The following is a 24,795-nucleotide window of genomic DNA, read 5'->3' as shown; positions in this document are numbered from 1 at the left end:
ACTGCTTGAGCCAACCCATGAACAAATAATTTTAATGGTTTTTTTTCAGCAGACCGTAGTTTTCTCGGAGCTCCAGAGTCTCCTCTCTTCAAAGTTGGACAGATACAGTAAACACAACAAATATATGATACAACCCATCACAGCTGGATTAAAAAAAAATACACAAAAAATATAATACATAAAAAAATGGGGTTTTAACATTGTGGACTGACACAGCTCTAAAAATGGTGATTGTAACCCTGGTAAGCTTTACAAAGTCTTTAAAAAAATAAAACAGTACTTCATGTGAAATTCATAAATACACTGGAGGAGAATGGAGGGGCTGGGGGAGTTGAGAAAGTGTCTCTGGGATCATGACCAAAACCCTAAACCCCAGCCAGGGCTGCTGGGGGCACCAGTCTGTGTGCGTGGGGTGCAGTGTGAGCCCTGGGCTCGGTGCAGGCAGGAGGGAGGGAGGGATGGAGAGGTGGAGGCACAAACCGGTCCAGTTAATGAAGAGCTTTGTCCCCTGTCAGGGTTGGGAGTGGGGCACACCTGTTTTATGGTGAGGGAGCTTTGAGTTTTCATTCCCAAAGTTTTAGATCAGTGAGTGAAACAGAAAAAAAAACCAAAGAACCACCAAACCCAAAAACCTACAGAACAACAAACATGCTACAGATGAGAACTTGGCCAGAGAGCCCCAGCACAGCCCTGGCATGGTTTGCCAGTGCCTGGCCTAGGATTTTTCCCTCTCTCTTTTCCTCTTCCCCCTGCTCACAGCAGCCACCTCAGTCCAGTCCCACCACTGAGCCCTTGGCCTGGCAAGGGCTGGGGTGGCTCTGCCCCATCCCACAGGGATGGGTGGCTTTTCCCAGCATCAAGAGGTCAAAGTCCCCACCCCTCACAGGACAAGTGGCATTGAAGTGGCAGCCAAGGTGCTTTCCTGAGCTCTGGGGCTATCCCTGGTCCTTGCACTGGCAGCATTGAGCCTAAACCTGTCCTGTCCCCCTCCCAAAAGGGCTGCAGTGCCCCTCAAAACACTCCTGCCCTCCTTTCCACTGCTCTCACTCCCCTGCCAACCTGAGAAACCCACCCAGACCTGGCCACCTCACCTCTCTGTCCCACTGCCAGCCTCCTGCCATTCTGCTCCCTGCCACCTCTGTCCCTCCTGCACCCTGGGGTTGCTTTCCCCAGACTCTGCCCTTGCTGTTGTAGCCTCAGGACTGGGCACTCCGCCTTGGCTTACTTTGGGATGCAGCCACAAAAATACCTCCAAGCTGACCCCGTCCCTTATCCTGGCACCTCTCCTGTTCTCTGTCCCCTCTCCGTTTCTGTCCCAAACTCTGCACACTGACAGCTTGGCCATGCATTGCTCAATATATCTTTCCCTGCACAAGTCACCTTCCTGGCCACTTCCCACAGGATTCAGGAGAGTGGACGGAGCAGTTTGGAACAGTCATCGCAGAAAAAAAGGCAAAAAAAGGTGAAGGAGCAAAAACAACAAAAAATGAAACAAGGAAAATGTACATATGTAAAATAAATCACGCAAATCTGCCCTCACTGCTCTTTACTCATGACTCCTCAGCAAGTGACCACAGTGGGGACACTGAGCCTTGGCCACCCCCAAGTGCAATTCCTGAAAGCGCACACAGGGCTTGAGGGATCCCCCACAAAACCCAGCCAGAGATGGAGACATCCCAAACCTTTCCCTAAACAAAACACTTCCCATGCAGGGTGGGAGGGGAGCACCTGGGCACTTCAGAGGGCAATCAGTCTGATTACATACATTGTGTCTTTTCAAAGAGTATCCAAAAGCACTTTCATTAAAAAAAAAAAAAAGAGCCATAAAACCCCATGGTTTGCATTGTCAATGCCCTCATACCTTCACTCCCACTGGTTTCCAATGCCCCAGCTCATCATGGAGAAGGAGCATCCCTGGTGAGGTGGCAGCGTCCCCCTGCTGCACCCTACCCTGCCGTGTGTCCCCACGGGCTGTGCCATGCACTGCTGGCACTGCCATGCCCATCAGTCTCAGACCTGGCACGGTGCTGTGTCCTCCTGACCGTCAGTGCTCGCTCCTCTCCGTGCAGGACCGGGGCCACTTCAGCTGGGGATGAAAGGAGGGGTTGTTCTCCGCTCCGACGTCCTGCTGCTGCTGCTGCTGGCACGGTGGGATCCTGGCCTTCATCAGCAATACCAAAGGCTGCTCTCTCCCTCTCCAGTGCTGGATGTGGGTTTCCTTTCTCCCTACGCTTCCTTTCCCATTCTTTTTTTTTTTTTTTTTTTTAAATTTTATTTATTTATTAAAAAAAAAAAAGAAAAGAAATTGTTCCTAAGTAGAAAACATCTGTGATCACAAGTCAGTCTTTTTTGGCTATTGTTTTGCTTCCTCCTCCTTCTCCACCTGTCTTCAAATGACTTCTCACAAGGCAACAGGCACAGGTGGCTTTTCTGCACGGCCCCCCCTCCCTCCCCTGCACACCCCTTGGGCCCCTGCCTGTCCTCAAGGGCCCCTAGTCCTTGACCAACTTGTACACGTGGTGCTGGGCGCCATGCTCACTGGTGGAGACCTCGAAAACGAAGGCAATGCAGAGCAAGGTTTCCTGGGTATCCCTGTTCGTAACAACCTGTAGCAGAGCAGAGTGTGTTAGGGGAGTGCTATGCCCGTGGGCAGATGCTGTTACCTGTGGAGGGCTGCATGGGCTCAAGCACAGCCACTTCGCACCACAAAAAGATTTGCTACCCATGGTTTGTGGGGTCACACAGTCAGTAGCACAGCAAATTTAATTGCACCATCAAGATTAACTACCCAGTTTTGGACACGTTGCACAGGCTCAGGAAAAGCCTGAAGTGCACCACCAAAAATTTGTTTGGGGGAGGTTGCATTGGCTCAGGCCCAGCCACTGCATTTGCACTACCAAAAACTGCTACAGATTATTTGGTGAAGTCAAACAGTCAAACTCAGGCACAGCCAATTTAATTGCACCATGAAAATTTTGCTCCCCATTGTCTGGTAGACTTGTCCGGGCTTGGGCACAGCCACTTTGTTTGCACCACCAAGATCTGCTCCCTGGAATTCAGGGGCTCTGTGGGCTCAGGTACACCCAGGTCTGTGTGGGGCCAGCAGGGTCGATGCAACTGTGGGCTCCATGCTCCTGGTGGGACACAGCCCCTGGAAAAGGAGGGGAGGTACCTGCAGGATGGTGAAATTCTCCAGGACACTGTTCATCATGTATTTCTCTGGGAGGTGCTTGAGTTTGTGGATGAAGTTGATCATATACTCGCACATGGGAGACCGGTGGATGCGGTAGACGAACCGGCCATTCTCCAGCCGTGCATACTCCGTCTGCAGGGGACACCCAGCGTGAGCAGCCTAGTCCCATGAGTGGTGGTGGCCAACTGGGACATGGCAATGTCCTCTTCACTCCACCCATAAACACACTACAGGCACCCATGTGTCCTACACCCAGCTCTGGGACTTTCTCCATCCCAGCTGGACCAACTCCAACCACTTCCCAATGCAGTGGGGCACAGAACTCACCTCCACCTTCTCCACGACCTGCTTCCCAAAGGAGCACACCTTGGTGGAGACTGTGATGGTCATGTTCTCTGCACTGCTGTACTGGCTGCTGACACCATAGAAGGTCCCTGGCCCATCCTGGATCGTGCTGTTCAGATCCGCCTGGAGAAAAGAGGGTCCCATGAGGCACCACCACACCCAGCTCTTGATGGGGATGAGGGACAGCAGCTTCCAGAGCTGCCCAGGATGTTCCTACTCTGCCAGTGGAGAGCCCGAGCCGCAATGAGCCTGTGGCTCGAGGATGACCCTCCCCACCCTAACCCTCCCAGCAGCATACCCAAAACTTGACGAGAAAGAAGGAGTTCTGGGGCCCACGCTCATACAGCTCCTTGAGGCCACCTTTCTTCTCAGGAAACTTGTCGTAGATCTGGCGGATGTCCACGGCCTCCAGCAGCGGGTCACTGTACGAGGGGTTCGTCTGGCCGATGTGCACGAAGAGGTGTTTGCTGTACTGTAGGGAGTGGGATGGGGACAGCAGCAGGGACAGGTCAAGCAAGAACCAGGTGCCACCAGGCACAGGGATGAGCGGGCACGCAGAGGGGACCGTTACCGTTTCAGCATCCCGGGGCACCTCCATGAAGGCGGAGTACTCGAGGAGCCGGAGCTTGGTGGAGGCGATGGTGCGGTCCTGCCAGACCGGCACAGCTGAGGCAGCTGGCGGGAGTGGAGCCAAGGGCTCGTAACCTGGGGCAAGGGGGAGTGACATGGGGACTTGGGGCAGCCAGGAACTGGGGTGAGCCCCCCATGCAGTGCTGCTTTCCCCACTGCATCCCCCACCCTCCTGTATTGCCCAGCACAGGGTGGCTAAAGCATGGGATGTACTGGGTGGAAAGGGATTGGAGGGGACCCAGCTGGGAGCAATACAGTCCTGCTTACTGTGGAGCTTTCTGCTGGATTTAAACCCAGGCTTTTTCCCCAGGAGGGATGGGGAGGAGACACAGGTGGGTGGCACCATGCGTGGGAAGGGACAGAGGGCAAATATGACCTATCAAGGACACTGGATTCCCTCCAAGGGGGTAAGGACATGACTTACTGGCTAGTGATGGAGGCATGGGTGGCTGGATGGGGTAAGCTGGTTGTGCAAATGGTTTAATACTGGAAAGGAAAAAGCACCATCAGGTTACCAAGCTCAGGATGCCTCAGCCTCTTGCTGAGGTGGGGTCCTGCTGGTTTCAGGTGTGGAGGGGTCTGTACTTACTCCTGAGAGGGTCCAGGCTGTCCTGGGATAGGCCCACTCCAAAACTGGGAAAACAGCACAGGGAAGAGTCAGCGGCTTCTGACTCTTCCCACTTCCAACATTGCCCTCCTCACCTGCTGCAAACAGCAGGGAGCCCTGCATGGCCACTATGGCTGAGAATGACTGCTGAACATTCCCCTGCCCCCATGGTATCCCCACCAGCCCGGGGTGTCCCCATGTGGGGGCATGGGGCAGTCCTCACCCTGGGGGCAGCAGAGAAGACGGCCTGAGGAAGGGGAGGTGGGGGGCTGAGCTTGTTCTGCAGGACACTGGCCGACACAATCTGCGCCGAGGACATGGAAGCCATGCTCTGCAGAGCCTTATCCTTCGAGACCTGGTCCTGAGGGGAAAAGGGGGGACAGGAGCGAAGCAGGGGTTACAGGGGCAGACTGAGCTCCCTCAATCCCAGCGTGCCTGACAGGTTTTGCAAAGCTGGCAGCCAATCCCACAGCCCAGCCAAGGGACCTGTGCAGAGGGATCCCCCCACCCCCTCCAAAACGTTAATTAACATTTGAAGCTTGCCAATATCCTCTGGGCAAAAGCTGATGGATCTGGAAAGTGCCCCCTCCCACTGCTGCTGGTGGCCCTCCCACCTTGGGGATGTGAAGGGTTTTTAGCCCCTGCACTGGAGAGGGCCTAATGCAATGGGGAATAAAAGGAATTTCAGACTCAACTTACCAAGTTCATGGCCTGTCCGCAAAAGAAAGGAAAAACAAAAAAGGTTAGAGTGTCATGGAAGCATTTGGGTACTCTGTACACCTCCCCTAATCGGTGCTGGTGTCAGCTGGGGCAGGGTTAATTCTCTCCACAGCACAGGCATGGGGTGGCTGTGAAGTGCTGTGAAGAGAATTAACTCTACCCCAGCTAAAACCAGCACAACTAGGTATCCCCCACCCTGGCTCTCCACCACAGCCCGATGTCGGGAGTGAACCCTTGACCTGGCCGGTCACCGGGGGATGCTACTGATGCCCAGGCTTAATCCCACCAGGAATGGGATGCCAAAGCCCCCCACCCACTCTTTCAAGGTCACTGTGGTGAGCCAGGCCTGTGCCTTTCTTGGCTTTTTAATATCCTGTACACCCTCAGAGGCCCCCAGTGCCTGCAGCTGGGGCACAGAGAGGAAGAGCTGCTGGGATGTCCTGGGACGTGGTCACCAACTCCTGCACAGGAACTGCAACAAAAGCCCTGAGCACAACCCTCAGTGCTGTGTGCACTGACAGAGGAAACCAATTGTTCTTCCTTTTGCTCCAAAGGTCACAGCACTGCTGAGCAGGAGCTCCAGGGCTCCCAGGTCTTGCCTGGAGCAGGGCTGCTCCACAATTTGCATCGCTAGGACAGGCTCATGCTGGTCCCAGTGCACACCCTCTGTTTTCCCTCTCAACCTTCCCCAGGGATCAATGCTTCATTTATTTTCACCCGGGGCAGGGCAGGAGGGCAGGCATGCAGCCACATGCCAGGGGCACAAACACACACATGACTGCAGCTCAAAAACACAGATACTGTTCCTGACTACAGCTCAAAAACACAGATACTGCTCATGGAAGCGTTTTCATCCCACAGGACACTGCTGGGTGAGGGCAGGGGGCTGCTTGCACTGATCCTGAGAAGGGATGTTCTGTTTCCTCCAAGAATTGTTCAGAGGGATCTCTGCCCTGGTTGCTCCATGCCAGAATCCTGCAGGCAGCATGTCTGGGGATGGAGAGCACTGGGGTCACTCCTGCCTCCAACTCCCTCTTGCTCTGCACTGTGCCATGTGGCAAGGAAAGATTTTATTTTTTTTTTTAATTAATTTTAATTTTATTTTGTAAAGGTCTCTGCTGCTGCTGACCCTGCTGCACCCCCTCACTTCCCTGACTGCCCCTCTTGGGGTTGGAGATTGGGTTTAAGACATACAAGCCCAAAGGAGCATCCCAAAATAAGTTTCAGGTGTTCTCTCCTGGCTTCTCCTAGCAGACCAAACCCACCTGGCTGTGAGAGCCCTTCTGGCATCCTGCTCATGGGGCACTGGGGCCGCTGCTGAAGGACTTTGGGGGCCACATCTTGGTGGGCTCCTAGGCAGCATGAGCTGGAGTTTGTTAAAGCTTTGAGGATGAAAACGCTCCAGCTCTGACAGTGCCCCTTGCTGCCAACTCTGACAGTGGCCTCCACTGCCAGTGCTGGACACAGCACGCAGGACAGAGGGAGCTGGTGATGCTTCTGGGACCTCAAGATGAGCAGGCTGAAAGATTTTCTGGGCTCCCACTCACACAGCAAGGCAGCAAATCAGCCAGTGAGCTACTCAAGGAGATGCTCCCTGGTGTGATAGTGCAGAAAACTGAGGCACATGGCAGGAGCTGGCTGTCCTTGGTGGGTGGCTGTGCAGTGGGGACTTCTCTGTCCCCCACCTCACATCACGTGGGTCCAACCCAAGCAGGGCTTGGTCCTTTGGTGATGCCCCGAGTTCTGCCCATGTCCCCCCACCATCCCCCTCCCCACTGCCACCACAAAGTTTTGTGGGAACAGTTATAGAAAGGTTAGTTGGGCTTCAGTTAGGAGGAAGAGAAGAAGGAAGGAAGAAAAGAAAAGCCAACCAGAAAAGAGAGAGAGAATGATCCATTTTTTTCTCACTTGGCTCCCTTGGCTCCTGGCAGTATGCCCCTGCCCCCAGCAGCATGGCCCCAGCTGGACCTGCTGCCACTCACATCCCTGTGGTGCCCCTGGGCTGTGCTCACACCCGGGTGCACCACAAGCCACTGGGCTGGCAACCTGCAGGGACTCCTGGGGCCCCTTCTGCTTCTGCCCACATGGCACCAGCACCTGTTCTGAGCTGGGTCAGGTCTCAGTTGTGGAGGGGAGTGGGCCACACTGGCTGCCCTGGGGAGCCCTTCTCCTTTGTGGGAGAACCCCTGATGGCCCAAAAGAGGGAGCAGCCTTTGTGCATCACCAGAGGAGGCTTTAAACCCACATCTGCCCAGGGCAGAGTCCTTCACTGGATGCAAAGAAGGGATCTGGCACCCACATTCACCCTCCTGGAGGAAAGAGAAGGGCTCTGCTGCCCCTCCTTGCACTTCTCTCTAGGCATCCCACAATGACTGTAAAAACCATCTGATACAAGGAGCCAAGTGAGGGGGAAGAAAAAAAACACAAAAAAAGAAGAGAGGCAAAACAGGAAAGCAAGCAGCACACCGCAGAGGCAAGTGTGTTAGTCGTCAGCAGGCGGGGGCCAGGAGAGGCAGGGCGTACCTTCAGCTTGGACTGAATCTCACGAGATTTCCGTCGGGCAAGAACCTGCAAGTGGCTAGAGACCTGCAGAGAGAGAGCAGAAGGAGAGGGGGAACAGCAGAGCCGTCAACCAGAGGAAAGGAGGAGGAAGGAGAGGGGCTGCCCATGCTCACAGAGACACTGCCGCGGACACCTGGGCAAGGGCGTCAACGTACCTTGATGCCAACCTGGTACTCCCGCACCTTCTTCCGAGCTAGAACCTGTATGTGGCTGGACACCTAGCGCCCGCCACGCCGTTCGGAAAGGAAAACACAGAGAGCGTGAAGATCCATTCCCCCTGCAGGGCGGGATGCTGTCCCCGGGGGAGGGAGTGACCAAAAATGGGGGAGCGCTTTGGCTGCTCCTGGAGATGCTCAGGGTCCTGCATCCTCCAGCCAAGAGCTGGAGGAAAGAAAGTTGTGGGGCACCCTGGTGTTGATGCTGGTTAGAGCCCACCCCAGGCTGGGGTGAAGCTCCTTAGTGTAAAGCTGCTGCAGCTGAGGGGGTTCCCATTTAGCATCTCTTCGGGACAGACAGACAGACCCTGCCAGCCCCTGTGAGCACCAGAAGTTGATGATACAGCCTGGCACGTTTGAGGTACCCCAGGTTACTCAGCCTGTGGGTCCAGGAGGGACTGGCACACCCACCAGGACTCCTGCTGGTTTTACACGTGGGAAAGGTGAGAAAGGTTGGGTTTATTGTGTCCAGGCCCCTGTAAGAGCAAGATCTAAAGAAAAGGGGCTGATATCCAGGTAGTAAAGGCACAGCATCCACAGGCCTTCAGGGCTGATTTTGGCAAGAACCTGCTCCCACCAGTGCCAGGCTGTCCAGGAGACAACTGCACAGAAGGATCAGTGCCATGGGTGCTCTCTCCCATGCCTTTCCTGAGTCCCTCCAGAGCATTGCATTGTTCCCCCATGGAAGGGGGGCCCAGTTAATACTTTAAGTCAGAAATGAAGCACTGCTTGGCACTGGTCTGAACACAAACCCAGTGGCCAGACCCTGGTTCCTCTCACCAAAAGTTCTGGAGGAATGAACTCTGCGGTGTCTGGGGACCAGTGTTCCTCTCTTGTAGGAACTTGTGGCACAGAACAGTCCCAGAATAAGTGTCCCAAACCCAATGATGTCCCTGTGGTGGGAGATGCTCCCAAGCATCCAAGGACATGGACTCCACCAGGATGGGTGGCCTGGCTCCTGGCTGGGGGCCACCACGAGGGAAAAGCCACTGGACACATGAAAAAGGGACACATCCCCTCATGGGCTGCAGCAGCCCACTCCTCAGACAGGTTTGGTGAAGCAAGGGCTTGCAGGGACTTCTGTGTGCTCCTGCCCTGCTGTGGAATCCCTGCCTGTGCTCTGCCTGCCCCAGCATCCAACCAGGCAGGAAGGTGAGAGCAAGGCAAGGGCTCTGTGATGCCTCCAGCCCCACCAGGACCAGCAGGACCAGCTCCACACAGCTGGTCCCCGGGTCCCTGGCTGGGATAGTGACACCTTGTGCTCAGCCCATGGGGTTTGGAGTGCCTTTGCTGTGGCACCTGACACAAGTGGCATAAAGCCTGGCAAGGGGCAGAGACAGGCACGGTCCCCAGAGCCAGAAGGCACAGCAGAGAGACCCATGCAGGCACAGACACACACACACACACTGCCCAGAGAGACTTTGAGGGCTCCTGCCACCCACAGGGTTACCCCAACCAGGTGGGGAACCTGGGTGCTGCCTGTCTCCACACCCCAGAAGAAACCCCAGGCGTTTTGTGCTCACAGGCGAAGTTCCTTGCAGAAGGGGAACCTGCTGGCAGCAGTAGCGGCTTGAGGAGAAGACAGAGGACGAGCATGCAGCCAGACATCCGCTCCCCCTCGGGCTTACCTGGCACGGCCTCCCACCCAGCCCTGAGCCCACCCCAGGAGAAAAAGCAGAGCAGAGCCTCACCTGCTTCCTTGTCCGTGTCTTCCCCGTTCGCAGCTTGATGTAGCGGGCGATCAGCTCATTACGACCTGCGGGCAGAGCCTGGGGTCAGCCCCGGCACAGGATGGCCCCCAAACCCCCCCCAGACCCCCCAAACTCCCCCTGCCCGGCGAGGGAGGCGCTGCCAGGAGGTGGCGCTGCCGCGACAGTGTCGGGTCGACCTCGGGGACACGGGGGTGGCCATCCCAGAACACCCCCAGCGTTATCAGCCCCGGGGCTCACAGCGAGGTGACAGCCACCAGGAACCCCCAGCACCATAGAGCCCCTCAAAAGCCGGAGTCCCCCTCCAGAGCCAGCGAACGCACCCCGGGCAGCTGTGCCCGCAGGGATCCCGGGCTGCCCCCCCCCCGGCACCTCGTTCACAATCCAGGCTGGCCTTTCCACCAGTATTTCCTAACGTCCTGGGCTAATTCGAAGCAGAAGTTGCTTTTGCGCCACATTTCAGGGGCCAGCTGTGGCCAATCTACGTTCAAACGTCAGAGCAGCTGGGAGCTTTCTTCTCCCGGCCCCGGCCCCCCCGGCCCCCGCCGCCGCCCCCCCGCGCACGGAGGCAGCCAGGCACGCCAGATTTATTTTAATGGACCAGATGGTCGTAGTTGGAACTTGTCGAAATGCCCTTGGAGCGGGTTTCGGCTTTAAAAGAATAAAAAAATCTCTTAAAAAAGAAGATAAAATACACCCACCCCCCCTTCCACTCCGGTTGGCCCCCTCCCAGCCCCACAGCAACTGGGCCCTCCTGGGGGGACACACATATGGGGACAGACAGGGCCAGGTGGCACGCAGAGACAGCTGCCCCTTGGGATGCCCGCACCAGGCAGGAGCTGGTGGGTGGGTGACAATGGGGGTGCCCCTGGTGGCACCCTGGTGGCACCCTGAGGCACAGTTGCCACCTCTCCTGCCTGCTGCCCGTGCTGGCTGCCTCGTTAGCACCTACCAGGGGCCAGGTCTTAAAGGGTGTCCTTTAAGCCCAGGTGAGATGGCACTTGCAGCAGGGTGCTGGCAAGAGGGACCCTGCTGCTGAGCCCCAGATTGAGGGAACATCTTCAAAATCCCCCTTTGCATGCCCTGCTCTTCAATCCCATCCTCTGCCCCCCATACCCTGCCCCGTGGGAAAGAAATATGGGGAAAAAATAAAGGGAAGAAATGTGAGTGCCTTCCTGGACTGGGTGACCCAGTGCCAGCCCTAGTGCCCAGCATCTCCAGCACCCATCCTGCCTCACACTGTGCCCAAGGCTGCATCCTCACAGCCCTCCCTGTGCCCACGTGCCCTGTCCCATGTCCCTTTCCCTGTGATTCATCTGGACCTTGCCATTCCCTCCAAGAGGGCACGTCCTCCTCCAAATTACCACATTCCCCAAATTCCTCTCCCCTGACACCACCACGTGAACCAGTTGGACAGGCTGGTTTAAAAATAACCCATGCAGCAGCTGGAGTGTAGCAAGGCCCAGTGTGCCTGTGCTGGGTCCTGGCTCCCCAGCTCCCACCTTGCTTTGCCACCCCTGCAGTGCTGGCACCGGTGTGGCAGCGGCTGGCATGGCCGTGGGCACCCATGGAACCCCCAAAAACAGGGGTGGTGAAGGAGAGCAGAGGCATTGGCACACCACTATGCTGCATGCTGGCATTGCCTGTGCTGCCAGTGCCCCTGGTACGCTCAGTAATGCCAGCCAGGGGTCCCGGGGGTCCCAGTGGGGAGGTGCTGGGGAAGGTGGGGGGAGATGAAAGGCCAGCAGAGGCTGCTGCCTCTTTAAGCAGCTGCCAGATGTCTCTGAAAGGCTGGAAAAACCGGTTGGGGCGTGCTTGGAAGGGCCAGGCTCCCGGCGGCACTTCAGCTATTCCCAGAGAAATCCAAAAAATGCATACACTTGGGAAGCCCTATGCTCCCCTGCCTCCCCCTCATCCCACTCCTCCACCAGCCCTGATGCCGTGGATTGGGGGCCCTGGCAAATGGGGTGGCACAGGTAGCTGGCACTGGTATGGGGACAGTGGCATAGTGCCTTCCAGAAAGCCTCATCCCTTTTGCCCCTCTCTACTGGCACTGGGGGAGCCTTTGCTGTGACAGCAGCGTCCTGGGCAGGTGTATTTTGGAAGCTGGGACAGAGATGCCAGCCCTGGGCCTGTTGTCACCATGGAGTGCTGGTAATATGGCTGCCTGTTCTTGACTTTGAGGTCATTGGCCCTTAGGGGTGACATCAGGGGATGTGCAGGGGAAGAGGAACCAGTCCCTACCCTGGCAGGGATAGGGAGTTTTGGGACACACCAAAAACAAGGCTGACACCTTCAAAATCATCACCCCAGTGGAGCTGACCAGCTCCGCTGCCACCAATGAGGTCACCAAAAACGGAGCTGGGTGCAGGTGGCTCAGGGTGGGTGAGTGACACTTGCCACAGGGTGCTCTGGCCACCAGGTTCTCTTGGGGAAGGTCTGGGGAATGATGTGGAGGCACACGGAGCAGGAGGGCTGGGGCTGCCCTGGCCCCGCAGTCCCGCACCCTGTCCGAGGCTTCACCAAACCAGTCAGTCTGGCAGGGCCGAGAGAGGGAGGGAGAGGGAGGGAGAGCAAAGGGAGGGGACGCAGGTCACTGCCACCTCCCCAGTCCAACTCCATGATGAATCCGAGCCAGCTGCTTTCGGGGTTGGGGTATGCTCGAGGGCGATGCCCCAGCATGGGTTTAGGGCAGGAGGTTTCAGTTCAGCCACGCTGTCCTGGTGCCTGTGCCCGGTGCCTCCATCCTGCCCCTGTCACTCACCGTACATCTTGCCCTCATCTGAGAGGATGATTTTCCTTCGGCCGCAGGGTGGGTAGATCGCCAGTGCCTCCTGGAAGCTCTGCTCGATGTCTGGACTCCACACACCCTCGGCATCATTGTCCAGACTCTTGTCCATGCCGTCCTGGCCATCTTCCCGCCCCTCCCCAGGGCTGCCGCTGGCGTTCCAGCTGTTGGACGCTATGGTGCTGGCTGCTCTGGGCTCCAACCCTGAGCCCCCACGGATACACGACAACCTGCTGGGACACAGGGGACACCTGTCAGACCCAGAAACCCTTGCTGGGGCATGTTCCTGGCCCTTGCCCTGTTCTCACTCGCACCCAGAGCAGCAGCTCATTGTAGGGCATCAGATACACAAAAGGCTTTCCTTGGGGGCAGAGCATGATTTCTGTAAGTACCCCCAAATCCAAGTCACACGTGACCACCCAGGATCCACCCAAATAAAGTTTGGGAAGGAAACTGCCCCCAGCTACTGTATTACCCATACAAGGAACTTGGGTACATGGTGTTTATGGCTGACACCTCGGAACAGGGTGGCAGCAGCCCCACAGCCTGTGAACCCTGACCCTGCACCAGTACCCACTGCCAAACAGCAGTCTCTTTGGGCAAGCTGGCTCAAAAAACACCCCTAGGCCCTAAAATCCCAGCTCCACCATGCCTACCAAGGCCAGAGCTGGGATTTGAAGGGAGATGCTGAGCAGCTCCAAGCCAGACCCCACTAATGGGAACCAGGTGGCCAGAGCCGTCCAGCAGCCTATTCCCTGGTACCAGGAGTGGCCCCCTCACCCTGAAGATGCTCAGCTGGGGCCCTGGGCCCTCCCCAGCTGGTGGGTGATGCTGGGAAGCCTTCAATCCTCCTCCTTTTCCTCCTCCTCTTGCTGAGCTCCCAGTGCAGCGTTTCAGTGTTTTGCAATAACATGTTTGGCAGCAGCTGCCAGCGGTGGGAATGGAGAGGTGTCTCCTGCGCCGCCGCACTTCCCGGATGGGCTGGGAGTGTACAAAGGTCTCCGGCACAGACATCTCCTTTTAAAGGAACTGCTGAGCCTGCTGGCTCAAGTGTGCTGCGAGGCCTTGCTGCCTTTTTTTTTTTTTTTTCCTTTTTTAAAAAAAGAAACTTAGCCCCCCCATCCTTTTCTCCCTCATCGTGATGTGATGTCAGCCCCTTCAGTCCCGCCGCCCGTCCCTGCCCGCGTCCCCCCCGCTGCTTCTCCCCCTCTTGCTGAGCACTGTGGCCAAATAAGGAGAACTGGATTGTAGGATCAAGCCAGCCGGCCAAGGGAGGGATGGCGGCACCCTGGCTGTGCTGCTGCTGGGGGCTCCTTGGGGCAGCCCCTGGCAGGGATGCAGGGTCCAAACCCAGCAGGGTATTGAGGATGGGAGGGCAGGGGAACAGGGGGACAGGCACTGCACAGGGTGGAGAGGATGGCACATGGGGATAGGCCCAGTGGGACCCTCGCTCCCTGCTGCAGGCGCATCAGGGCTCTGTCTCAGTGGTATGCCTACACTGGGGTGCAACTGCCTTGGTGCTGAACCCTGGATGCTTCACAGCAGCCCAGGACCCCCTGGCAGACCAGGACCCCCAGACATAGGGGAACCTGAGACTCCTCAGCTTCTGCAGCAGCCCAAGACCCTGCAGCCCCCAAAGGCCTCAATGGTCTAAGACCCCACAGCAGCTCCATGGCAGCCCCAGACCCCTCAGCACTGTGACAGCTCAGGAGCCCCCAGTCCCACGATACCTCAGGGGTATCAGGAGGTATCAGGAACCCTGCAGCCTGGTGCCAGCCCAGGACCCAGCAGCACCACAGGGCTGCCATCAGCTCACCCTAACAGGGGAAAGCCCCAAGAGATGGTGCCAGACTTTGCAGGGACTCACCAGACTGCCTGACCCAACTGATGGGTGTTTTGGGGAACAAGGGAAAAGCTATAGGGCTGAGAGGTAAACCACGGGGCTGGCTGCACCACTGCAGGCAGCGTGCCCAGTGCCCTGGGTCACAGTTCCAGGCACTGCCTGCACAGGCAGGGTGACAGCTGACCCCACAGCCTGCCTGTGACACACGTGTCCCCCTCCTTGGAGGTCCCCAGCTCCCTCCCACCCCACTCCCCCTCTAGCAGGGAAATCCCAGCCCAGCCTTTTCAGGGAAGCTGGGAGAGGAGGGAGGGTGATGCTGGGGCCCCGGCCAAGGTGCGAGGAAGCAGCTCCTCCTCCTTCTCCTCCTCCACCGAACCTGCTTTTGGCCAGGCAAGACATTGGATTTCCTGGAGGGAGGGTGCATGCACCGCTCTGACGCAAGGCACGGCCGAGTGCCGCTCCACCCTGCCCTTACAAAACAACAGCAGCAATTAGGGAACCGGCACGGCTGGACTGCCTGCGGAGACCGTGGCCAGACCTGTTCAGGGCAGGGAAGGGGACCGGACCCGCCAGAAAATGTCACCGGCTTCTGCCTCCCAGCTGCTCCCCAGGGATCAGGGCAGGAAGACCACCCCTGTCACAGCACAGGCACCTCTGCAGGATTTGGTGATCCCAGGACCACTGACCCACATCCCCAGGGGATGCTTGCCTGCTTTGAGGATGCTCAACATGAGCGGGGATGGCCACTGACACCCACGTCAGCAGGGCGTCCCCACTTCCAGCTCACTCGCCCCTCACACCCTGATTCTCTGGGGGCCACACACTCTAACCCACAGCTTTAGAGGGTGATGGAGGGGGCTGCACCCTTGTGAGGTCCCCCAGCGGGCGCGGTGCCTGCAGCAGGCAGGGGAGGATGCCTCCAGGGCAGCCCTTATCTCCCTGCGAGGTCAAGGCTGCCCAGGAGACCGGGGCGGTGTTCCCACGGCTCCCAGAGCCCAGCACCATGTGTGGGAGACGTGAGGAAACCTGGGGCTGCAGGCAGCTATTGGGAGAGCTGCTTGGGGCTGGCACCCTGAGAAAGCCACGGGAAACTTCCTTTAACCCTGCGAAAGCAAAGAGGGAAGGGCACCTGAGAGACGGGTGTTTTGTGAGGTGAGGTGAGGAAAGGAAATATTTTGGAAGCAGTGTCTGCAGTCAGAGAACCACCATGGGCACACTGTGAGTGTCAAAAGGCAGGAGCAAGGTGCTGCTGTATCCTGCACAACCAGCTGCGATAGGGATCGTGTCAGGGACATGCAGGGTGACACAGGGGAGAACACTTGGGGCTGGGAGCACGGGGACATTGTGACACAGGCAGAGGTGCCTGTCACCCCCTCAGTGCCCCCATGCACCCAGTCTTCATCCTTGACATCATATTCCTCTTCCCCAGCACAGTCAGCCCCAAAAGCATCATCCTATCTGGTGCACCATGAGGCACAGCCCCAGCAGCCCTTGCACTGCCCCAAACCCTTGTGTCCCATCCAAACTGGGACAGGGATGCTGGCTGTTGTCACAGCATCTCCTCAAACCACCTGGACTGGAGGGCATGGCCACCAGCACTTGCTTCACAAGGGGGATTGCAGCACAGCACATCCCCAGCTGGCACTATCCAGAGGGACAAGGTGTGGGGCAGAGCAGTCCCAAGGACCCCTTCTTACCTGGGCTTCCCCCAGCCCGTGGCGGGGGACATCGGGACAAAAAGACTGCACAGGTGCTGGGGACACTGTGGAGGCAAAGAACCCTGCACAGACAGGGAGGGGGTTCGAGCTGGCTCCATCCCACCTTCCCATGCAGGGGGCCCAGGACAATCCACCCTTCTCCCTCCCCCCTGCACTCAGACCCCACGGCAAAAGGATAAAAGTTCATGACAAGCCTGGGCAGGATCAGCACAGAGCAGCTCAGCCTTGCAGCAGCTCAGTGCCGCCTGCGCCAGCCCTGTGGGGGAACGTGAGGCTGCTATCACCCCCTCCCTGTCACCATGACTGATGGCACCCACACTCCGGGGTGAGTGGAACACGAGTCCTCGCCTGCCAGGGACTGCTCTGTGAGACCTCAAAGGTGAGACTCTAGGGCACCCAGCATGTCCTGTCACATTGAGGCTCAGGGAGAGCACAGCTGGGGCTCTGATACTGGCAGTGATTTGGAGGCAGGCAGCAGCTTTTGCTAACGTGCCCCTCATTTCAGGCAGGGGAAGGCTGGCTGGGGGCCATGTCCCTGCTCCTGCCCCTCCCCACCTGGTGACACAGCTGGGAGGAATGCTGCCCACACAGTCACACGGCCACCAGCTCTGCAGAACCCCTCGAAGGAAACCCAAAAGCTGTGGAGCTCCTGGGGGACACCAACAAGACCAGAACACACCAAAGATGTTGCCGCATCCACTGCAGTGCATAGAGCGGGATGCTCATGGCTCTGCCAAGGATGACCCTGCAGCTCTTCACAGGAGCTCCACATCCCTGGCACCTTGCCCAGGGACCCTTTGAGAACACCGTGCCCCATTCCCACAGGGAAACACCATCCTGGCTGGCACACGGCTGTCCCAGGGACAGCCAGAGCTCACCGAGGCGGGTGGCAGCAGCTAAGCAAGACGCGGAGTGGCAGGAGGGCAGTGAAAGGAGGTTTGTTTACATCGCGCTCCTCTTCCAAACAGCTTAGACTTCGCTGAGGGATTCCCTGGCTCCTGGAGGGAAGGGTGGCTACCCTGCTCTCTCCCACCCAAGTTTGCACCTCTTGACTGGCCACATACTCTCTGAAAGTTCCCCTGGAGCTGTCTGGGGACACAGATGGTGGCAGAGCCCCCTGTGCACCAGGCCAGCTCCCTGTGAGACAGCCCAACTAATTTCCTCCCCTCTATCACTTCCTGTCCCTTCCGGCTTGGCGGGCAGCTCAGGAAGCAATCAGAGTGAGGAAACCGCAGGAAGCCACGTGGCAGCATCCCACCAGGGTCTGAAGAACTGCCAGGGCTGCCCCAGGTTCCCCATACCCCCTAGCTCCAGCTGGACCCCAACAGCCAAAGGGTCCCCTAGCTCCCAGCAAAGCCCTGAGCCTCCAGCTGGCAGGGATGTGGCTGGTCCTCGCTCAGCCATGCGAGGTTGAGGGATGCTCAGAGCCCTCATCCCAGGGGGCTGTGGATGAACAAAGAGAAAATGCGAGCAATTTGCTCCCAGAATATTTGGGGCAGAGAGGAGGAAGGGGATGAGGCAAACCCAGGGCACACCTCCCTCCTAATGGCAGAATCACAGGCATCCAAACCAACCCCTCCATCCCTTCCTCTTCTCCAATCCTGCCAGAGTGGCACAGCTGGGTTTCGGCTTCTGGAGGACCTGAGCCGGTTTTGCTCAAGTCTTCAGGCTCAGGACCCGAGGGCAGAGGACAGATGGACACTGTAACCCGGCGTGCCTCCCTGGCCCAATTACGCTGCCCTGCCCAGCCAGGACGGGGCGTTTCACCCAGCAGCGCATAAATAGAAAGCTTTTAGAGCATTAATTGCTCTCTGTGTTATGAAACAAGCTGGATGGAAACAACAGGGTTGGAGTTGCCTGCTGGGGATGGGCCACCCCCATACCTGTCCCGTGACACCCCCAGTGCTGCTGGCCCATGGCACAGCCAATGCTGGACACCCATTGGGGACCACTGAATTTGCCAAAATATAAACATCCCAGGATGTCTTCTCCTCAACATCCCCTGTAGATTAGCTCAGAGTGACCAACAAGTCCCAAGTCCTCCCGGCTTGTCCCAAGGGGAAGCCAAGGGTCTCCGGTGTCAGGGCAGCCTGGGTCAGGCAGTTCTGTGCCAGCAGTGGGACTGAGTCCTACCATTGGGACCAGCCAGGCATCCCACCAGCCCTCTGTCCTGCTCCTAGGAGGAGAAATGCTCCCACAGAAGAGCTCCAGGTGCCGCTGACCCCATTTTTTATGCCATTGCAGCAGGGCCAGGGAAAGCATCTCCCAGGGGACCATACCAGGCAAGGAGGAAGAGGAGGAGGAAGGCTGCAATGAATTTCACACCTGCCCCCAGCCACCTCCGCCCCCGTGAAACCCAAGCCTGCCCAGGAAGCAGCTGTACCCACTGCCCGCGCCATGGCACCCGCCGGAGCCCGGGGTTAGTGCTGACTGCCGCACTCACAGCTCCCGGCCAGAGAAGCCCCGTGGGATGGGAGTGTGAGAACTGACCGGGGGCATCGGCTCTCAGGACACTGAGCAGAGAGGCTGTCAGGCATTACCACCCCAGCCACGGAGACGTTTCTGGCTGCCAGAGTCTGGCACAGAATGTGACGCAGCACTGTCACCTGGCCACTGTGACCTCTGTGAGGGGGGCACGCTTTCCTGCCCTCCTGCAAAGAGCTCAGGCTCGAAGCAGTGCCCAGCTGAGGTCCTGCAGCTGTGATAGCAGGTACAGGCTGCCCTGCACAAACCTCATCAGATTTCTTCCCAGAAAGGGATATTTTGATTTAACACCATTTTACTGCCACCACCCCAGACAGTCCCAGCGAGGAAATCCTTGTGCGTGCCAGGAGTGTGCTGGCATCCTGTGGCAGCTCATCGCCTTCTCTCAGCATCTCTCACCACTGCCCGAGCCGAGAGCTGGAGACGGGCACAGCGACTCCAGCTCCCGCAGATTGAAAAATTGCTCTGGAATCTTTGGGGAGGAAAATTGCTAAAAATACACGAAGGCAGTATTCTTGGTAAAAGAAGGAGCTCCAGCAAGGAGCCCAAGAGCACCAGAGAGCCCAGCACAGTGTGTTAGACCCCTGCCCAGCACACTGATGTCCAAACACTGCAGCTGGACCCCGACAACTCTGCAGTGCCACCCAGGCAAGGCTGTGAGGAGACACGGCAGCCACCCCATTCAAGAGCTGGAGCCCAAACTCAAGCCATAGCTGGGCACAGGTGCTTGCAAACATGAAAAGCAGAACCCTACCCAACCCATCTGCCAAGTGTGCGGGCACAAAGCTGGGCAGGGAAAAGCAGGGTCTTGGACCAGACATTCTCTCTGAAGTGCCCAGATCTTCCTGCTAATAAAAACCCGACGTTCGGTTGGATCGGGAGTTCGCATGCCTGCGTGCGGGTGTGCTTCTTCCTAAACCCGAATTGCCTAAGCCGGCGGTGGGGAGGCAGGACTGGCTGCCTCTGGGGGAAGGGCGGGCGGTGAGGAGCTGGCATGGGAACGGCAGCCCATCCTCCACGCACCCGCGTCTGTAAACTTTGAACATCTTCCGGAGAGAAGTTAGTGGCTATTGTGAACAGCTGGATCTAATTTTACGAGGAGCGAGGAGGAGACAGTTGTGGGGAAATAATAAGGCTTGGCGCTCACAGGCGAGGATCCCCGAGCCCGGCCAGCCTTCCTGCCTCCACCGCACTCCGCCAGGGGTGCGCTGGCGAGACGGTCACGGCGAAACTGAGACACGGAGCAGCGCGGGGCTCACCCGCCTCCTGGATAATGCCAACCGGGAATCCGGGGCTTTGCCCCGTGCGTTTCCCCGGACCCACCGCCCCTCCAGCAACCGGGGCATCCGCGGGGGCACGGCTCTTCCTCAGAGCACAGAAGCAGGCTGCCAGCCCCACGGCAGCATCTCCAGAGTCTGGGTCACCCGGTGCTCACTCTCGGGGCGAGTGCGACACCCCCCTCCAGCCGGCTGCTTCCCATGAGGCTCTGCCAACCTCCTAAAATTAGCCGCAGCCCCGCTGTCCCCTCCCCGGCCACCCCCCGCAGCCCGGGGAGCTGTGCCAGCACACGCTCCGGGTCCGTCCCGATCCCCCGGCAGCAAAGGAGGAAGGGGATCAAGCAGCCTCCTCCATCACTCACACCTCGCCGGGCAGCGCTACCCGGCGCAGCGCAGCCCGGCAGCCACCTCGGTGCCTGTGGCTCGCAGGAAAGCGCCCGAAGGCGAGCTCTGGATCGGCTTTAGAGAGCAGAGACCCAGCACGGCCTGAGACACACCCAGTGCCCCGCTGGAGGTGGCAGTGGGCACGCTGTGTTTCGGTGCTGCTGTTGTCTCATGGCGGCATAATGGGGGACGCTGGGAGCACGGGAGCATCGCATCTGTTTGGGACAGGATGGGGGAACGGGTTCCATCGGGATTTGTGCTGCCAGGATGTGACAACCTTGTGCGATCAGTATTTCCCCAAAACCTTCGCCCACAGGTACAGCTGTACCAGCCTAGAGCCCTGTGTGAATGCTGTCACCACAAGGCCACCACCTGCCAAGCCCAAGAATGAGACCATGAGGTTCATGGCCTGTCACCTCCAATGAGCCCAAGAATGAGACCATGAGGTTCATGGCCTGTCACTGTGCACCCTGCCACGACCTGCACGGGGAGCCCAAAGTGGCACCAGCACCGCCATGACCCCCTGCTCCTACCACCCTGGTCAGGAGAGCGGCTGACCGGCACCACAAGGAGGTTTTCCCAGGGCCCCTCGTTCCCATTTCACAGGCAAGGAAAACTGAAGCAGCGGGAGCTGCAGCAGCGTGTCCAGACCCGCAGCAGGATCCGGACGTGCGTTATCGAGCAGGGGGGCCGCGTGCCCGCTGCAGGCTGGTGCGGGGCATGGCCCCATCGGCTCACCCCATCATTACCTTCCCTCCCTCCCTCTCTCCCTTCCTCCCTCCCTCCCAAAAAACATTTCATAAGTCGCCACGTGACGGTGGCAATAGCAAACGCCCCTGCGCTTCAGGTGTCTGCCCCAACCACAATACACAGGTGCCTGGCCTCGGCTGCCACGGCTCCAGGCCTGGCCCCCACCCCAAATAACACCTTGGACAAACAGCTGAGAAGGTCAGGGCATGGCCTGGCTGCTCGGCAAATTCCCCGTGGATAGAAACTCCCAAAATCAAGGGTGGTTGTTTATATCCCATCCACCAACGGCGTTTAAGGTGATGTAAACACTGCTGCTGTCCCACCAGCCCCTTGCCACAGACATCAAGGATTTAATGAGACAGGGAAGCTCCTAGAGATGGGACGTATTTTGGAAAGCGTCCAGTTCAGTGATGGATGGAGAGATTCCAACCTCACAAAGAGCCTCGGGATGGCTCTTGTCACACAAATCCCAGCAGCACCCCTGGTTAGGGCTTTGCTGCCCCTTCTCCCCTCTTGCCCTCCATTTTCCACTCCCACAAACAGAAGAAGAGGTACTAACACATTTTCCCCACACTAACAACCCAAAACTGCCTATTTATGCCCTTTCTGGCTGCTGCGTGCCTGCATCCAGTCTCACCACCAAGCTCACCTGCCACCAGCCTCGTGCTCTCTGTGTGTTTGATGGCAGCTGAGCGGTTACTTGCTTTTTAATACATTAATTATAGCTGATTACCGCTGCCACCCCCACCTCCTCAGTGCCATGACCTGCTCACTCACCGCCAGGAAAAGGCTCCTTCCTTCGGCACAATGCCAGGGCCACCGGGACTCGCCTCCCAACCCACTTGGTGGTGGCAAGATGGGGATTAAATGGCGATTAAAAGGAGATGCTGTTTCTGATATCATGATAAACTACCACTGAATGTTATGGCAAATGGATGCAAGTCCCTTTTATTGATGGAGCTGGAGGATTCTGCTTTGCAGGAGAGGGATTTTAGATGTGGGATGACTGCTGGAGGGTTACACTGTCCAAAATGCCCCGGTTGAAACATCCCCCTACTCTGAGCTGCACCCCAACGTTGCAGTCACCTCGGGCAGGACGAGGCTCCTTGTAACACCTGGGTGCCATTTATAGGAGGCTGGGAAAACCCACTGCTTTCAAAGGGTTGTTCCTGTCAGAAAAGCCAGTGTGGTGTCAGCCACATGCCCACGGTGCAGAGGTAGCTGGGTACTCAAGGTCCCTCGGGATGGCAATGTCCCCCTGTGTCACCCGGCTCTGAGGAAGAGCTGCTCACCCCACAGCCATCTGCAGCCTCTTCCCATGACAGGGTGACCCTCTAACACCCAAACAAGGCCAAATCCAGCCCTTTCTCCCTGTGGGACAGTCATACTCATCCTCTCTGGTGGGGAAGTGCTGGGGCACTGCCACAGTGACCATCACCTGCCCTGTCATCAGGGTCCCAGCCCCTATACCCATTTCGCTCCTGGCTTCACCACTGACCTTGGCAAGCCCTCATCCCTCTTCTTCCCATTTCCTTGGGGGAAACGATCCCCAAGGAGTGTGGGCTGTGAGGCCACAGAGGCCCCAGCACCAGTGGATGCATGGGGGGCGCATCAGCCTGGCAAACCCCAATTCTCCACTCAGCATCATGAGCACTCCAACACTGGGGGGAGGTTGGCAGCCTGGCTGGCAGGGCCCCCCAGAGTGGCCGGGCACTGCCAATGCCCTGACTCACAACACGCACGTACCCGCGCGGGGTAAAGCGATAGGAGGGGAGAGAGGATGCCGGAGCCCAAAATACCCCGGCGTGCCTGACACAGGAGATTATCGCTTCACTGATGGGACCATCGCCCAGCCCAGCTTGTCCCGGCTCCCTGCAAAGCACCAAAACCCCCCAAAACCTCTGCCTTCACCTTTCCCCCTGTCACCCTTGCCAACCACCCAAGAGTAGTGAGCGGCTGCAGAGTGCCCGCCACACCAACAGGGCCACTGGTATAATTTCCAGCTGGTTTCTCCCCAAATTGGGTTTCTCCTCAGTCAGTTAAAGCCAAATGCGTTGTGTAGGGCCTGAGTGGTTTCGGGGGGTTGGAGGTAGGTGGCTTTGCGAGGGCTTGGCTGTATTTTCCTTCCAAGGGGGTTAAGGGGAATAAAACAACACCAAACCCAAGGAGGGTGTAAAAATAAAATAATAATAATAATAATAAAGATGACACACTGCTGAAAATTATCCATCTAATTGCCGCCTTGTTAGCAAAGCACCCCTATGACGAGGCACAAAGTGTTTAGCATACACTCAGTGCACGGTCATCCCCTACATGCGTGTGACACATATGTAGCGTGACACGCGGGTGACCCCGCACCTCACCCGGGACCCTCCCGCGCCACTTCCCCGGGGGGCTCCGGCCGGGGCGGGCAATACCAGTCCGTAACGTCCGGCGCCCGCCCCGAACGCTCCCGACGTGCGGGCACAAGGCCCCTTTGTCACCCCGGCGATGCGTCGCGGGGGGACTCGGGGGGTCCGCTGCGGGGGGAGCGCAGCCCCGACGGGGCGGGAGCCCGGGGACCCGAGGCGGGGGAGTGAAAACGGCCCGGTTGTGGCCCCCCCCCGCCCCCACGCACACACCCCATCGCGGGGCGTCGGGGGGATCCCCGAGGGGAGGCACCGAGCTGCCGGCTGGGGGAGGACCGGGGCGGGTGCGACCCCGCCGCCCCCCGCCATCCGCGGGGGCTCGGTGCAGGCGGAGGGCAGCGGGCCGGGAGGAAGGAGGGGCTGGAAGAGGAGGAGGCGGAGGAAGGGGGGTTGGGAGTCTCTTCCCGGCGAGCGCTTACCTGCTCCGTGCTCCGGAGGGGCTGGGCCGGCCGCGGGTGCCGGGAGCGGGGCCGGGGCCGGGGCCGGGGCCGGGCCGGGCCGGGGCGGGCAGCAGGAATGCGGGCAGCGCGGCGGGCTCCCGGGTCCGCGCACGGAGCCAGGCACAGGGACGGGAAAGTTTATGCGAGGGAGGAGCAGAAAGTTGGGAGTCAATCAGGAGGCGGCGGGGCCGGGCTGGGCCTCCTCCTCCTCCCCTAACCTCCTTCTCCACCTCCTCCTCCTCCTCCTTTTCCCGGCCCTTCCTCCCGCCCGACTCTCCCGACCTCCCCGTCGGGGCAGCGGGCAGTGGGGACGCGGGACTTCCCTTACACAGGGAAGTTTTTTTTTTTTGGGAAAGGGCATCCCTGGAGTTCGGCTCGGCCCGGCCCGAGTTATGGGAGCGGCCTCTATGAGCCTTCTTCACCTTCCTCCTCTTCCCCCTTCCCCCTCTGGCATTCCCGGGATGCAGCCTGGGATGTGGCCTTGGGCCAGGGCACGAAGGTGCTGTTGTCTCGTCTTGTTCTGTCCCGTCCGCAGCCAGCCAGGGTCACCCGTGCACACCTTCATCCATTTCTGCACATCTTCATCACCCTCTGTGCTCACCTTCATCCCACTCTTCATTCCTGCCCTGCTTCACTCACTATCATCCCTGTGCTCACCTCCATCCCCTTCTGCACATTTTCATTGTCCTCTGCACACTGCCCTACCACACATCTTCATCCTC

General features: G+C 58.4%; 1 protein-coding gene across 9 annotated transcripts; it reads right to left on the bottom strand.

Annotated features, from left to right (window-relative positions):
* Nucleotides 1–5: 5 nt before the first annotated feature.
* On the bottom strand, nucleotides 6–24,125 carry TEAD3 (TEA domain transcription factor 3). 9 transcript variants are annotated; one of them, XM_015650490.3, is made up of 14 exons: nucleotides 24,053–24,125; nucleotides 12,746–13,002; nucleotides 9,964–10,028; nucleotides 8,213–8,275; nucleotides 8,019–8,081; nucleotides 5,475–5,486; nucleotides 4,999–5,136; nucleotides 4,758–4,801; nucleotides 4,593–4,654; nucleotides 4,110–4,243; nucleotides 3,837–4,010; nucleotides 3,521–3,661; nucleotides 3,173–3,325; nucleotides 6–2,606 (listed from the first exon to the last, which is right to left on the bottom strand). In XM_015650490.3, the coding sequence occupies exons 2-14, from the start codon at nucleotides 12,879–12,881 to the stop codon at nucleotides 2,493–2,495; spliced, it is 1,299 nt and encodes a 432-aa protein (XP_015505976.1). In that variant the 5' UTR covers nucleotides 12,882–13,002; nucleotides 24,053–24,125; the 3' UTR covers nucleotides 6–2,492. The 9 variants fall into 9 exon arrangements, with proteins under 9 accessions (XP_015505976.1, XP_015505969.1, XP_015505970.1 ...); XM_015650483.3 differs by having other exon boundaries at nucleotides 12,746–12,999; XM_015650484.3 differs by lacking the exon at nucleotides 24,053–24,125 and adding an exon at nucleotides 13,550–13,655 and having other exon boundaries at nucleotides 12,746–12,999.
* Between the last annotated feature and the right edge of the window lie 670 nt (nucleotides 24,126–24,795).

Source organism: Parus major, chromosome 26 (assembly GCF_001522545.3).
Source record: "Parus major isolate Abel chromosome 26, Parus_major1.1, whole genome shotgun sequence".
Classification (NCBI taxonomy): domain Eukaryota; kingdom Metazoa; phylum Chordata; class Aves; order Passeriformes; family Paridae; genus Parus; species Parus major.
This window is presented reverse-complemented; position numbering and strand designations above follow the sequence as displayed.

Coding starts and splice junctions, on each gene's coding strand:
- TEAD3 (XM_015650490.3), bottom strand. CDS start 12,881: ATGGACAAGAGTCTGGACAATGATGCCGAGGGTGTGTGGAGTCCAGAC. Junction 10,029..12,745: donor AGATGAGGGCAAGATGTACG/GTGAGTGACAGG, acceptor CTCTGCCCGCAG/GTCGTAATGAGCTGATCGCC. Junction 8,082..8,212: donor AGTACCAGGTTGGCATCAAG/GTACGTTGACGC, acceptor CTCTCTCTGCAG/GTCTCTAGCCACTTGCAGGT.